This window comes from Hydra viridissima, unplaced genomic scaffold, assembly GCF_058129835.1.
Source record: "Hydra viridissima isolate aposymbiotic clone 2 unplaced genomic scaffold, HvirCarnegie_v1 scaffold_2, whole genome shotgun sequence".
Lineage (NCBI taxonomy): Eukaryota > Metazoa > Cnidaria > Hydrozoa > Anthoathecata > Hydridae > Hydra > Hydra viridissima.
The window spans coordinates 4,780,876-4,797,451 of record NW_028324301.1 but is presented as its reverse complement, the minus strand read 5'-3'; the positions used below and the strand labels follow the sequence as shown (position 1 = coordinate 4,797,451).

Genomic DNA, 16,576 nt, shown 5'->3' with positions numbered 1-16,576 from the left:
TTGAGGTTAAACGCTATTTTCAAAACACTTAATACCACCAAACGACTTAAATGAAATATTGAAGAGACAACAGGCCTTAATTTCTTACGGAAAAAAACTTTTTAGGGGACCGAAATGGCTGAGTGCCATTATCTAGAATACAATCACAGGTGGTTTTTACACTTTTACACTTTTGTTTATTTGCGCATTAACAAAATGATGAAAAACCATCGTCCTTTGCTAAACTTTCCTTTACTAAACTAGATGTCTGGTAGCAACAACGGTTGATCGATTACATCAATGTAAATATATCAATGTAAATACTTCTAAGATGAGATCTTTATTTTTAAAATAATGACGATAAAAAGTTCCTTAAAATACTCATTAGAAGATCAATACAAGATGATAAGCTGGCCGCATTTGCATAATGATTTCACCATTAATAACATTTTTCGCAAAGCTTAAGATTTTAATACTAAACTCGTTTAAAAATATGCAATAAAATGTTTTATAAAACAGTATAGCGTTAAGCTTAAAGACAATGTCAATGCTCTAAAGTTCACTCAAAAAGCGATTTGACAGCGGCTGGGCCAAACTTTACTTAGAATTAATCTTTTTTGAACACTGTTTAAAACGTAAAATGCAAACAACAAATATCAGCTAAAATTAGACAAAGAATCATTAAAATTTTTGTGCCCTAATGAATTTATTTGATTGGTTCTAACCTCTTTAAAAAAAGTAAGTGTCAGAGGGCTGGAATCTATACTTATAAATGTAAAATGTTTCATAAAAATGGATCTTAATCATACAGAAGCGTTTTTGAATCGACTATATTCCGGATCAGGAACATTCTCGATTAAAAATAATTGTCTTTAGGACTAAAATGATAAACTATAAACCATAAAAAAAAAAAGTTACAACCTTTTTTTGCAGTTTATTTGCTATTATGGATTGTTCATTTGCTCTTTCTTTCAGCAAAAGTTTCAATACAAAATTGTAAATATGTATTTTTATCAACCCTGTAACGTCTTATGTTTGTTAAATTTTATAATTTACTTCAAATCTCGAGTAGCAACTTTAGCATTAGAAACTGAACTTCAATAATATTCAAGGTTCAAGAAACTTAACCTCACGTTCTTAAAAAAAAAAAAAATGACTTTCCTGAAATATTGAAATGTTAATATTTTTGTCTATGACGGACAATGAATGTTTCATCACAGTTGCAACAGCTGTAACTTCATGTTACATTCACATTCACATTCACATTTACGTTAATTTTAGCAAAAGTATCAGACAGGTAGACATTTAAATGTCAGACAGGTGGAGATTTAAATGTTTATGATTTTTGGTTAAACTCGTAAGCTTTTGAAATTTGATAGAACCTTTTATTCTGGGATCAGTAATTTAATGAATTTCCTAACGGTGAATTCATTGAACATATTTGGGTTGAGAACCAGAAGGCCTTACCAACAATTTTTTCCGATTTTTTTTTTATGCGGCCGTTTTCTACTCAAAATTTTTTATAGGTTACGACAACGAATCGCAAAGCAATTTTCAGAGCTTTTTTTGTGCTTTGAATTTCCACAAGAAAACTTTAAAATACTTTAGTTGACTCAAACTGTTTTTTTTTTTTTGTTTTTTTTTTTTCATCAAGAGAAAAAAACATTTTTTCATCACAAATGAACTTTTAAAGCATGTTCAGTTCTTACTAACATTAAAATTTTTTTATGGACAAATTCTTCACACACTTCTATAAAATCAACCTAAAAATTTTCTTTTAAACATGTTTCAAAAACAGATTCAGAGAAACAGGTTATATGTCTAAAACATTTTTTAGTAGTGGTTTGGACGGAGTCCCGCCAGGTATTTTAAAAAGTGTTAGTTCTGCTTTTTAGCTGGGCCACATCATAAGTTTATTTCTAAAAACAGGTAAAATCTCTAATAAGTGGAAAAAAGCAACAACCGTCCCAATACACAAATCAGGACCATCAAATGATTATTTATCAAATGATCCAAACAACTACCGACCAATATTTATCCTACACATATTGTCATCTTTGGCGATCAGTGTACTCCCAACCGGAGGTATACTTTGAACATAATCTTCTATTACGCAACATCCAGTTCAATTTTCATAAAAGAAGGTGATCTAAATTAGCTGCAACCGTGTCTCTGGGCTCAATTCGAAAACAACTCAATCAAAAAAAAGTTTTCAGATCTGTCTTTATCAATTTGTCTAAAGCTTTTGACACCATTGGTCACAATAAAATTATAGATAAACTTTATGCTAACGGATTAAGAGCAAACAAACTTTGATTGGTTTCATTCCTATTTTTTTAACCGCAAGCAATCCGTAGAAATTACTGGCAATTTGTCAGATGAACGGACAATAATTTGTCAGATGAACGGTCAATAATTTGTCAGATGAACGGACAATAACCTGTCAGATGAACGGTCAATAATTTGTCAGATGAACGGTCAATAATTTGTCAGATGAACGGTCAATAATTTTGTGTTGTATCTCAAGAATCTATCCTAGATATTTTGTTGGTTCTTGTTTTTTTTTTCAATGAGCTTCCAGGCTTAAACATTCATGATAATGGTTGCGGATGATATTGTCATTTACATTACTAAAGATGATTAAAGAAATTGAAAAGAATTTAAATGAAGATTTTGTTTCCATAGCTTGATAATTTGACACCAGTGATTTATTAATTAACTTACAAAAAGGAAAAGCTGAAAGTTTGGTCTTTTGGAAAAAAAAAAACTCAATGAACTTTAAGATCTTAAACTGTTTTACAAAACGCAAAAATATAAATTGCATAAACTCCTCTTTAAACTGAAATAAAAACTTCAACAGAGCATACAAAAATGCTTCTCACATACTCTTGAAGAATCGTTTAAAACCACATCTAACTTCAAAAGCTTCTTTGAATGTATACACACCCATGATAGTACCGTTGTTAAAGTACTGCGTTTTCTCAAATCTAAATCTAAGAAAAACTCAGATTCGAAAGATTTAATTCTTAAAAAGCAGAACGTTTAAAATCATGAAGCAATTTAAGAGGAAAAAATATCAGACTAAAGTCAATATTTAAAAAAAAAAATTAGCGCATTCTTTTTCATGGTTGTTTGACTAGCAACACATATACTGCTAACATTTTTTTTCTCGTGTTAATCATACTAATACAAGTGATCGAGTGGTGTTCTGTTTGGTTCTGGTTTTGGCCTTAATATTAGCCGGAACTGAAATTCCGGTTTCAATTCAAATTAGAATAGAGATATCGGTTTCAGCCATAAGTTCGGTTCAAAATGCTACCGAAAAAATATATTACTTAGCATAAATATTATCTAAATTGAAAATAAGTATTTTTGATTTATTTTTAATTAAATGTTCTATGCTTAAGAATGGATGAAAACGTGTGCTTGAAAAATATTATTTTTTTTTCTTGATTAAATTATAATGAAATAAAGACAAGTTTGTTATGCAAATTATGCGTGTTGACGTCATAAAAAGTAATTATCAATCATTTAATAACCCAATAAGATAATTCAAAAAAGTTTGAAAATAATTCAAGAAATATAAAAATGCCATCGAAAAAAAAAAAAAAAAAGATCAACAATTGAAAACATGGGAACATTTAACATTAAGTATAAAGATTGTTTAACAAGAGTGGGGGTTTGGATATTTGTTGTTGAAAGCACTTGCTTATTGTTGAATGTTGTTGAGTTTTATTAGATTTAAATTATTATTTGTTTTATTTGTTCCCGTGGTTTTAATCTTGTTTATTGCTCACGTGATCATTTTTAAATTTGAGCTTGATGTCTATAAAGTCTTCTTACGTCACTTTTAAAGTGTTCTAAAGAATTTTGAAATGCATATTTGTAAAGAAAGGTTCAATCTGTTGTTGTTGTTTTTTTTTACCAATTAACTTTCTTTATTAAGTTAGTTTAATTATGACTTGTTAAATACTATAATCATAATACTTTTTAAATACTATAATCATCTTTCTTTTTAACACGAAACACCAACATTGAAAATTATCTGAAAAACTTTTTCAGCCTTTAACTTTAAATTTTCCCCAAATGGAAAGCATTGGCATTAGGGTGACTGTTGGGAAACATTAGGTACCAAAATAGTTTTTAAAAATGGATTTACTTTTTTCTTTAGTGACCATTATGAAATGAAATTTAACATCGTATCGTAACGGTGTGGACAGTTGTTAATCGTTATTCAGCGTTATTAACTGCTATACATCGTTTTTAACTGTTATACATCGTTTTTATCTGTTATACATCGTTTTTATCTGTTATACAGCGTTTAGGAAATTTAACATAAATTTAAGAACTAGTAGTATTATTTTACTTATTATCAATTTCTGTTGTTAAGTAATGAAAATATTTTTCTTTTTTTTATCAGTTAAAAAAACTTTAATTTTCAAAAACTGATGATGCATCATTTTTTGCGAGATCTGAGAAATTACTTAACAAACTGGTTAAAAGAAGTTTAACAACACTCTATCACAGCTGGAGGCAATATGGCTGCTACTTAACTTGATCAAAAACAATACCTATAAATCATTTACTTCGTTTTGTCTTTTGTCTGTCACAATTCCACCAATAACGGTCAAAAGCGGTCAATAACATTTAATATCGGCTGTAAATTTGGATAACGGTTTTAAACCGTTATTCAATCAAGATTAATTACTTAACAATCACAAAAATAAGGTTTTACATCGACTTTTCGTTCGCGAATGAGCATAACGCCGATGCTTACTAAATGGGTTCAAATAAAAAAAAATTTAGTGTACATCATGTGTTTAGAAATACTTCAGTATTGAACTAACTAATCCAAAAATGGTTCGTTGTCAAATCTGCAACTATAAAATTTTAAGAGGATCTGAAGACCTAAAAAAACAAGGATAATGTGGACTCACATCACACCTAAAGAATGACTATCCTGACATCAAGCTTACGTCAGAAAACCAAATGAAGAAGTTGACTTCGAACAAAAGAAATACAATTTCAATCTTCAACATACTGTCAAAAAACAAAGAACCGGCATGTTACAATCCACAATCTCCAACTGGGTTCAAGCTTCTTAAATACAGATTTTTATATTTTCAAGTAAAGACCATATAAGTCAATAACTACATCACGAAACGGACACCAAGCTTCTTTTTTAACTTTTGTGATTGCTCTTTCTAACTTCTCCAATTTCAACATTGCATTTATACGGGATACAACATGCCACGCTTGATCTTTGCCTGAGATTTGGAAACATCAAACAAATTTCTTAAAAAGTTTTTTCTCTTAAATCTAAGGCCTTTATAAACTGTTTTCTCAATCTTAGTTTAACATGAAGTAGGGGTTATTAAGACTTTTTTGGAATCTAGTAGAGACTGTCTAATAACATTTAACATTCCTCCCTGCAGTTCCACGGTGGGAACCAATGAACTTTCTTGCAATAATCATCATTAGTTCTGCTCTCCCATGAGAAAAGAAAACATAATTACTCTGTGTATCTTCCTTACATACCACACAAATAGGCAAAATAATTTATTTTGTTAAGAAGTTCTTAGACAGTATAATTTTCTTTCTTCTGTACGGAGTGAGCAAATGGCAAAGATGAACATTTATTTCCATTTTGGAGCAACACTGCTTTGAGACTTCGTGTTGAGCTATCTATAAACAGTTGTCATTGTACAGGTAATGATAAAGAAAGTTGCGAAAAAGACAAGCTTAAAAAGCTTGGATTTGATGTTTAGAAAGATTGACTGAGTTAATACTTTAAAACAAAAGGAATCTAAAAGGAGAAAGGAAAAAAGATAATCTAATATTGAAAGGGACTAAAAGACAGAATATGAAAACAAAAAATCAAAATTATTTTAGCTTAAAAATTATTTACAAATGATTTCTCTTCTGCGTACAAACTTGTTTGCTGATTAAAACTTCTTAAAAAGCAATACCTCCTCTCCCTCCTCCTCTGCGTCAATGAACAACTGTTGATTCCTCCAACTCAGCTTAGTTTAGATTTCCTATATTCTCTCTCTTTCTCTGGATTCATAAGGAAATAAAGATTAAAGACATAAATTGTGTTATCAAACATCTAATACTAAATCATTTTGTCCAAGTCAGGGTTAATTTCTTGGTAGAGAATGAGTTTTCCACTACCTTTTTCATTGATTTAAAACAGCTACAGATTTACTGTAATCAATTATAAATAGGGTACTATACCAAAAAGTTATTACCAGTCGATACATTTACTAGTTTTGGTTTTGGGCCATAAAAGTGTTGTTTCACTGTCAGTGAAGTTGCATTAAGCTGTTCCAAAAAGTATTATTATTAAACTCTTGAAAATCAATATGCAGCACTATTGGTAAACACTTCTAGATCTCAAGAGCTTCACGATGTCTTTTAAATAATTCTTCAGACAGGCTTGTGTAAAGAGGTGCTTAGGGTAATTTCTCAAACTGCCATAAGCAAGAATGCTAGCATTGTCTGAAAACGTTGTTTTTGGTGGACCTATATTTTGGTAGACTTGTTCTGGTAGACCTATAGGTGAGTATCTTCTCAAGCTCTTTAGAGTATCTGTGTAAGTGAATATCTTGTTAAACCTTTTAGAGTAACATAATAAAATGATCTTAAATAGGCTGAAGTAACTGTTTGACAAGAAACAAAGTTAAAGGGAATTTTAAAAACTTACACATTTATACAATACACGTAAGTCAACACTTTTTAACTCACGATCATTTTTTCCAAGGTCTTGTTTGACCATTTTGCCTTAGTACCCTTGCTAAACTAACTTTTAATGTTAGCTACAAACAAACCACAAGAAGTTTAAGTAAAAACATAGAGGACAAAAAGATTTAAAAACCATTCTTTATATTCATGAAAAGGTTGAGTATTTGTGAACTCTTTTACCTAACATTTTTTTATAGGATGTATAACCTCAACATATAACAAAATGTAGTACATTTACAGAATTTATTCATTAAATACAGGTCTGTAGCAGTTGATGAGGGTGCAATTATTAAACTATTAAACAGGTGATTTCCTCCTTTTGTCTATAGAGGGGAAATCAACCATTTCAATTTTTGATATATAAGATAATTTTGATCCATTCAATTGTTAAATCATAGTAACTAGGGGTCTGCGTTCTGGCCTATCTTAATCGCGTTTGATCACAAATTCCTAAAAGAAAAATGTATTTATAAAAAAACTTTCATTAGTTTAATTCCAAACTGTCGGAATTCTTCCGTTGGAAGCCTTTTTTTAAATAATTCGGTTCCGATTCTGATAGAATTCGGAATTTGCGATTAAACGCAATCAAAATGGACCGGAATGCAGATCCCTAAGACCCAAGTTGTAAAAATTAACAAGGATGGAGTTATCGTGGAGCTTAGAGACATATCACACATTAATGATGGAGCTTAATATCTGTCACACGAGTATAGCATCTTACCCAAGCCATAATATCTAACCATAGTATCTTACCCAAGCCTAACTTGAAAAAGAGTATTTTTATACAATTTGTCTCTGGAAAGAAACGACTTGACGTTTAAATTTTATAATAAAAACGTAAATTTTCACAAGTTGAAAACATTAGCTAACAAAATAATTGATTTGTATTAGAAAGTATCTATATCAACGGTTAAAGATAAGAGAATTGCGCAACTTATAAGTGCATTTCATGATAAATGTTACAGTCTTTCGAAAATTATATACAAGGGATAAAAATAAAGATTCTTTTAAGCAGAAAATTTGAGAGAAATTTTAAAGAACTCTAATTTTTTTTTTTTTTATGACTTAGAAGTAACTTCCCTGATTTATATAAATATCCCTGATTTATATAAATATCCCTGATTTATATAAATATCCCTGATTTATGTAAATTCAATAAACTATTAACTTTTCAAAATCAAATAAAATACATCGAGCTAAACTACTAAGCTATTGAGCAGAGGTTTGTTTATTTATTAGAGTTCAGGGATTAGGAATAGTTAGAGGCCCCCTTTAAAAAGATGCCATTTCTGGAAAATGTTTCACTGAACATATTCATAAAGAAATATCTAAATTTTGCTGGTAAATACTAGGGGATTGTTTTTCATTAGAACTAAAGCTGGTGGGATGTTGATAAATTGTAGGTATAAATTTTCTACTAAGTTCTTTGACTCTGCATTTGTGTAGCCTGAAACATGAAAATTGCTACTTTACATTTCATTTATAAATATTGGATAAGAATTTAATTTTAAACTTTACTCATATATTTGATTATGACGTTAACATGGTTTGCTTAAAATTCAGTTGATGAAACTCTTTTATCTCAGCACTTCTAAGGTGAATTTACGTGAGTCTGCTTTGAGACATTGCAGTTATGTTTTTAAAATTCTATTTTTCACATAGATGGATCGAGAAAAAAGTCATAACAATTAACAAATCCCATTTTGTCATCGGAAATAATTAAGAAAGTTAATGTTGGATAAGAGAAACGTAAAAAAAAATTCTTATTCCTGCCGTTCGGCACTAACGGCGATCTCATGCCTTTACAAATTAATGAATTTGTTCACTATTTAAAATTATGCTCAGGCAGTATTATGAAATAAAAGTGCCTAATCTCAGTTGAGCAAATTAAACCCATTACTTCGTTGATTCTGTCACTGGCTTAACAACCAATAGAGAAGAAGCTATAACAACCAATAGAGAAAAAGCTATGGAACAGCATAGAAAATTGAGATTTAAAACACCTTATCGAGAAAAAAATACCAAATTCTTTGTCAGAGTTGATTACAAAATAAAAAGATAAAGGAAACTCCCAGCTAAAGTAAATACATTTAATGAAACCGGATACCCAATGAAAAACTTGTATGTCTGACAATAAGATCACTTTTAAATATTCGGTAAATCGAACCCTTCGGTTAAAGTTCTAAGGGATATCTTCTCATTCCGATTTAAACGGGTTTTTTTCCGTTTTAAAAATGATAAAAAGCAATTCAAGATCCACAATCTCGAAAGATCACTTGAAATAAGTGGCGATTTTTATCATCTAATCGGGTATCATAATTTATATTTCAAAATCTAGTGCATGAACGGAATAAATTTTATCGTCAGTCTATCTAATAAAAATCTTAAACATCTTTTTTTCAAAACGGCAAACCTTTCAAATTTTTTTATGGACGGGATTTACAACTCGTTGGAATTTTTAAATAAATCGCCAGGGAAATACTCTCGAATACAATAAAAATATTTTTGAACTTGTGGATTTACGAGTTTTACAAGAGGCTGACAATATCTTAATGCAAGACTTTAATCGATTAGAAACTGCTTTTTAATTTACCAAAGGGTTTCAGTCAAGTGCACGTAACCTGTAAAAGTTTACAGAATAAGGTTGTGTTTTTAAACCGCTTTCCGAAATCGGTTTCAAAATTTGATATAAAACTTGATACCTTAATTATTCAAGACCATTGTTTACTAGACTGGTATATACTCTAGGAAGCAGAAGTATATATCTTCCACTGGAGTAGGGGGATGGGTATCTAATGGATCAAACAATGAGAATAGATCAGCAACTGCGAATTATACTTTTGGGTTTCCGGACCTTTTGTTCAGTTTTTATCTATCTACTTCTCTCTCGCTGTTCAATTTCTTTACCTTACTTTTTGCTGTGGTGCAGTTTTTGCATTTTTATTGGAGATTTTTCTTCGGGAGTGAATTTTTTAGGGAGACGCTTCAAATCTCGCCCCCTTTCTAATGTTCTGCTTGTATTTCACAAATTACAGAAAAAAGTATACAACAATATTTTAAAACGATTGCGAAAACCTATACAAAATATCAAAAGTAAGTTAGTAATACCAGCCACATTACCACATTTCAGTCTAAACAGAAAAAAACTAAATTTATCAGCTCTGTAAACCGTTTTGAATTCATGAAACGAGATAAAAAATTGTCCTATTAATTTCAAATTTTTTTTTTGGTGCTTTTTTTAAAGAGTAAAACAACTTCGCGCACGTTTAGTAGTATCATAACTAGAAGCAAATTTCGAAACAATAACAACAACAACAACAACACTTTTTAATCCTACTAACTCTAAAAAGACAAAGAAGTTTGGTGTTCAAAATGCATTTAGTAAAACATAAATATATAATTTAGTAAAATGTACTTGAACAATTAATTTTTAGTAAGAATTTACACAATACAATTCCTTTAAATCTAAATTTAATTCTGATATTTTCATGCTGAGTTTTTTATTTTGATAAAATATTTTATCCAGTCATGCAGCTCACATCATCAAAGTTCTGCATTCAAAGTATCAAAAGTTATTAATGCTGCTTAATTGGAATTGATAGGTGCTTATTATTATCTATCGATATTAAGTTCACCCAAAACCGTAAACAACTTATTAATTTATAGTTCGTAATACTTGTGACTTTGACATGATTAGTTTGCATTAAGAAGACTCTTTCTTTTTAAAAAGCTGAGTTGCATTTTTTGAACTTCCTCCAACAAGGTAAAAGCTCCATGCACCCATCAAAATAAGAAGTCCATAACCAGTTACCAGTGACGGCCAGTATGTGTAATGCTTATTCAGTAAAGTCTGAGCAAAATCAACCAATAATAAATTAGAAAAGTTTTATTTAAGATGTAACAATTCAGGATAATACTTAGTAGATAAAAGCACAACAAACATTTACAAACTTACCAAAAGAGATACAATAAGATGACTTGTACAAACAGCCAAAACACTCTTCCATTTCTTGGTATCCATTGCATCAAAGAATATTATACCCCAACACGTATGTAACAAAACAATGCAGTTTGTCAAAAAAGCTGGAAGGAAAAAAAAAAAATAATAAAAATTGTAGTTTTAGATTTTATAAACCCAAAAAGACTTGAAAACCTGAAAGACATGAAACTACCACAAAAAATGCAGTTTTAGAACTTATAAATCTATAAATACCTGAAACTACCACGAAGTTATAGTTATCACCAAAAAGTCCAACAGTTCCTGGACCAGTAATATCAGCAAGGATGTTAACCATGGCAAACAAGCCACTCATCAATCCATATCCAAGTCCAGATACTAAAAATCATTTTTTTAAATTTTTCATTTATGCTATTTAAAATCAGGGTGGATTTGTTTTAATAAAACTTGCTAATAAAATTATACTGCTTTAATTAAATTTTTTTTGAACGTTTGTAGCCTTAAATTCAATCTATATTAGATTAAAATTACAAAGAAAACTTAAAGAACTTTAATACAACCTAAATAACAAATAAAAAAAAATGGCAAAGGTAATGATTGATGTGGTCAACAAAATGTTTAATTAGTTTAGTAATTACTACAAACGCACAAAAAGCATAAAATGTTAAAGTTAATGCAACTTAAAATATATTTTAAAACTATAAGGTAATACCACAAGTACCACAAGGTAAAACATTTAACAGATACATGTGTGTATGTGTGTGAAAAAAAAAAGTCAGGTAAATAGTAAAACAAACAAACTCTAAATGTTTGTTTGTTTTACTATTTACCTGACATTTAAATCCAACATCAGAATTCAATAAAATGCAAAGTTTTTGATAAATTTGAATTAAATTTCAAACATGTAAAGAAACTTTTTTTGAAAATTGTATTTAGTTGAGTTTAGAGAATACTGCATTATATATTAAATATAAATCTAGTTTATTAATGATAAAAGCAGTACTATTAGTAGTAAGACAATCATTACCATAATGAAATCTTATTTTTCTTAATGGAGTATATGAACCATTCATGACAATTAAACCTTCTTCTGCACGTCTAAAAATAATAATAATTTAGGCATCAATGACATAATGTTATATATAAACTTTGAACATGTTAACTGATACATCAACCAGAATATCCTCAAAATACCAGCATACTGATGCAAACTTATTTACATACTACACATGCATACATACATACATACATACATACATACATACATACATACATACATACATACATACATACATACATACATACATACATACATACATACATACATACATACATACAGACATACCTGTGCGTGTATTTGTGTGCGTGTGTGTATGTGTGTGTGTGTATGTGTGTGTATAAGAATACCTGAGAACTGCCCAAAGAAGCAATCGGAACACTTCTTGGAATATAACAGAAAAAATCATGCTGAATACCAGATAGTTTTTAAGAAATGTTAAGTTGAATAAGCGCCACCACATTGCTGAGACCAATAATGACAAAAGCCAAAAAAAAGCACTAAAACATTTACAAGTTTAATGAATTAGATATATAATTTAATTTTTACTATATATAAATATGTGGCATCTTGGCCACAAAAATGAAAAATATTGATGTGTTTTAAAAAAAGCATTTTTTTCAATCACCTGCTGATAAGAACAAGTACTTGCTGGGCATCATTAAAGACAGTAAGCACAAACATGGATAATGCAGGTCCAAATGCTACAAGTGCACACCCAAAGAAGGATGCTAATGTCATTTTGTTATTATATCTATATACTTTTTTATCTAAGAAGGGGAAATTATGTCTCTTACATAGTCAAATATATTTAGTGTTTGTGAAAATGTCTAGCTAGTTCTGCTCCAGATAAATTATTATAAAACTATTACTAATATAATAATAACAACATCAACAACAACATCAACAATAACAATAATAATAACAAAAATATACTTTATTATTAGTAGTTATAAAAATGGGATTAAGTAATAAAACTTTAAGCACTGTTCTTTTATTATTTTATCAACTTTAAATGTCATTTAACAGTTAAATTTATAAGAAAATACAAAAAAGATATCCTAGTTTAAATTGCAATTTCACAACTTTTAAATCTAACATCAAAAGGTAATTAGTAAAGATTTTTAAGTTAGCAAGATACAACTAAAACTTTTTAAATGAAACACATTTTTAAAATTTTCATAAAAGGTTTTTTGCGATTATCTATCAAGTTTGCTCTAGCTAAATGTTAATATGGTATGTATAACCTTTTCTTTACAACTAAATGTATTTCAAACTTCGGTCAACATTTGTTTACAAAAAGATATTTTCTGAACCGTAACCGGCTACTTTTTATCTCCGTGATAACTACTTTCATATTAGGCTGTTTTCGAAATATATTATTTACTTGTAAATAATATTTATAATAGTATAACAACAGGCAATAAATAATTACAAAGTTAATTGTCAAGCTTTCATCTTTCCCATAATAATTTAATAGATGATAAACTATTTTGTTAAATTGATTATAAGAGATATTGAATTACAGCTAAACAATTTTTTTAAACTTATGTCATATTAAATTTCCTTTTTTCAAGTTCGCATCAAATGAATCTAATGACTAAAAAGATCTTAGAAAAATAACACATCATGTTTAAGGTATGAACAAACTTGCAGATTATGTCAATTGACACATCTTAGACAACGTTCCAGAGTTTTAGAAAAATCTTTAAGGTATGAAAAACATTATTGTGGTAATGCATCAAAAAAATAGCCATTATTCATCTTTGAATAAAGACAGAAAAATAAAATGTTACGAAGAAAAACTGTGGCTGAATGTAGGCTTGTTGAGAGAGAGATGGGGCTGGCGGGGACTTTACCCTAAACGTAAAAACTAAAAAAAAAAGAAAAACTAAAAAAAAAAAAAAAAAAAAAAAAAATTCAAGATGGGAGACAACAGGAAAATTACTCTCCTTAGAAGCAAATGCCCACCAGAGTAAATTGGCTTAGGCCTCACTCATCCTCACACAAAGAAAAGATTTGATAAAAGTTGATTCTGTGGAAAGTAAAACAACTACATTTACTTTCCTCACTTAAAATAAACTCCAAGTACAGACTTTAATTTAAGGTGTTAGGCAAATAATTATTATAGTATTATTTCACAAAAAACAGTTTAAATTTGCAAATAATAATAATAACAATAACAATAATAATAATAATAATAATAATAATAATAATAATAATAATAATAATAATAATAATAATAATAATAATAATAATAATAATAATAATAATAATAGTAATAATAATAATAATAATAATAATAATAATATTTATAATAATAATAATAAAAATAATAATAATAATAATAATAATAGTAATAATAATAATAATAATAATAATAATAATAATAATAATAATAATAATATTTATAGTAATAATAATAATAATAATAATAATAATAATAATAATAATAATAATAATAATATTTATAATAATAATAATAATAATAGTAATAATAATAATAATAATAATAATAATAATAATAATAATAATAATAATAATAATAGTAATAGTAATAATAATAACAATAATAATAATAATAATAATAATAATAATAATAATAATAATAATAATAATAATAATAATAATAATAATAGTAATAATAATAATAATAATAATAATAATAATAATAATAATAATAATAATAATAATAATAATAGTAATAATAATAATAATAATAATAATAATAATAATAGTAATAATAGAAATAATAATGATAGCAATAGTAATAATAATAGTAATAGTAATAATAATAATAATAATAATAATAATAATAATAATAATAGTAATAATAATAATAATAATAATAATAATAATAATAATAATAATAATAATAATAACAAAAATAATAATAATAATAATAATAATAGTAATATTAATAATAATAATAATAACAATAATTAAAATAATAGTAATAATAGTAATAATAATAATAATAATAATAATGATAATAATAACAATAACAGGGCCGGCTCAAGGTTATATGGCGCCTGTGGCCATTTTTCAATTGGCGTCGCACCCCCCCCCCCCCCGTATAAAAAAAATAAATCGTATTATGGACATTCGTGGTGAACTTTCAATATTTATTTACAATTTAACCTTTTTTGCTTTTATAATAGCAAATGATTTAATCATATCTTCTAAGTCCAATTCTTTTGCAATTGCTTGTTCTATTGATAGCATTGCCAGACCATCCATTCTATCCTGTGTCATTGTTGAGCAAATATACGTTTTGATTAACTTCATCTAGGAAAAGCTCCTCTCTGCTGTTGTAACAGATACAGCTAGAGTTAAAAGTATTCTGAGAGAGACAAATAAGTTTCCCAAAGCTGCATTCAAATTGTTTAAACAAATAAAGTCTAATATATTTCTTGGAGAGTAGTTTCCCTTATAATGATTTCGCAAATATTTCATCTCTTCAAACAAGTCAGTACCAGAAACATCTTTCAATTCATTGCAAGATAATAATTTTTCTAAATCCATGCATCTTTTTAGTAACTCATCTTTAGTAATGTCCTAGGCATTTAAACTGTAAAGAAAGTTGAACTGATTATTATGCTGCATAAGCATTTCAAACCGATCCTGCAAAGATCTAATAGCGTGATCTAAAATGCTGTTGAAGAAGTTAATCTTAACATTGTCTTCTTCAGTCATTGATTCCTCTTGACTTTCATAAGCAAACATTCTTAATTTGGTACGGCTTTTTTTCAAATTCGGGCTTAATATCTAGCTCAACAGACAATTTTTTTAGGCCACCTTTCAACATCCAAGTAATTATGGGAGATTTCTGGTTCATCTGCGCATGTTGTAGACTCAATGACGGCGTCCATTTGGTTGCTTGCTTCAGAATGATTACAGTTGAGATCATTTTGGCTAGTTGATGGCTCACACTTAATCAAATTTTTAAATATTACTTAAATTTTTAATGATATCCTAGTCAAATTTAATATATGATGAATTGTTAAATGTTTGATTTTTCTTACCTTAATGTTTTGAATATTTTTGGAATTAATAGATGGTACTGACACAACTTCTGAGCAAGTTTTTAAATACTTCTCCAAACTTCCCTTATACTTTGACAGGGAAACAACTTTTTCTTGTTTTCTATTTAGGTTTTGAGCTTCTGATAATTTTTTCTTTCCAAACATAATAGTTGTTTTTATATCCTCTTTTGAAACATTTTTTTTATTCACTTAAATTTGTAAAGAGTAAAAAATGTAACATGCATTGAATTGAGTTAGGTTCATGAGCAAAAACTTATTCAATGTGGATTATACCAGTAGTACTGTATAAACTGGTTTTTTAGAGTTCCCACAATTATGGAAAATTTTCTTTAAAAAAAATTTTTATAAAATTGAAATCTTAATCTAAAAACTACTTTATTTTTAATTTTTTTGTTTTTGAATTTTGAATTTTCTATTTTTTTTGGCACCCCCTTTGAAGCGGCGCCTGTGGCCACGCTGTTGAGCCGGCCCTGAATAATAATAATAAAAATAGAAAATAATAATAATAGAAAATAATAATAATAATAGTAGAAAATAATAATATTAATAATAATAATAATAATAATAATAATAATAATAATAATAATAATAATAATAATAATAATAATAATAATAATAATAATAATAATAATAATAATAATAATAATAATAATAATAATAATAATAATAATAATAATAACAATAATAATAATAATAATAATAATGATAATAATAATAATGATAATAATAATAATAATGATAATAATAATAATGATAATAATAATAATAATAATAATAATAATAATAATAATA

At 27.7% G+C, this 16,576-nt stretch overlaps 1 protein-coding gene across 1 annotated transcript; it reads right to left on the bottom strand.

Moving 5' to 3' along the window:
- Window positions 1-9,767: 9,767 nt before the first annotated feature.
- LOC145182353 (gamma-secretase subunit Aph-1-like) lies at window positions 9,768-12,528 on the bottom strand. Its single transcript, XM_090078671.1, has 6 exons — window positions 12,367-12,528; window positions 12,089-12,238; window positions 11,709-11,779; window positions 10,937-11,059; window positions 10,679-10,806; window positions 9,768-10,573 (listed from the first exon to the last, which is right to left on the bottom strand). The coding sequence occupies exons 1-6, from the start codon at window positions 12,477-12,479 to the stop codon at window positions 10,427-10,429; spliced, it is 732 nt and encodes a 243-aa protein (XP_089934797.1). The 5' UTR covers window positions 12,480-12,528; the 3' UTR covers window positions 9,768-10,426.
- Window positions 12,529-16,576: the final 4,048 nt, after the last annotated feature.

What these genes read in the sequence shown, in the direction of transcription:
- LOC145182353 (XM_090078671.1), bottom strand. Translation starts at nt 12,479, where the DNA reads ATGACATTAGCATCCTTCTTTGGGTGTGCACTTGTAGCATTTGGACCT. An exon ending in CTTCTTTGGGCAGTTCTCAG is followed by an intron (nt 11,780 to 12,088) that starts GTATTCTTATAC and finishes TATTATTTTTAG; the next exon opens with ACGTGCAGAAGAAGGTTTAA. An exon ending in TAACTTCGTGGTAGTTTCAG is followed by an intron (nt 10,807 to 10,936) that starts GTATTTATAGAT and finishes TTTTCCTTCCAG; the next exon opens with CTTTTTTGACAAACTGCATT.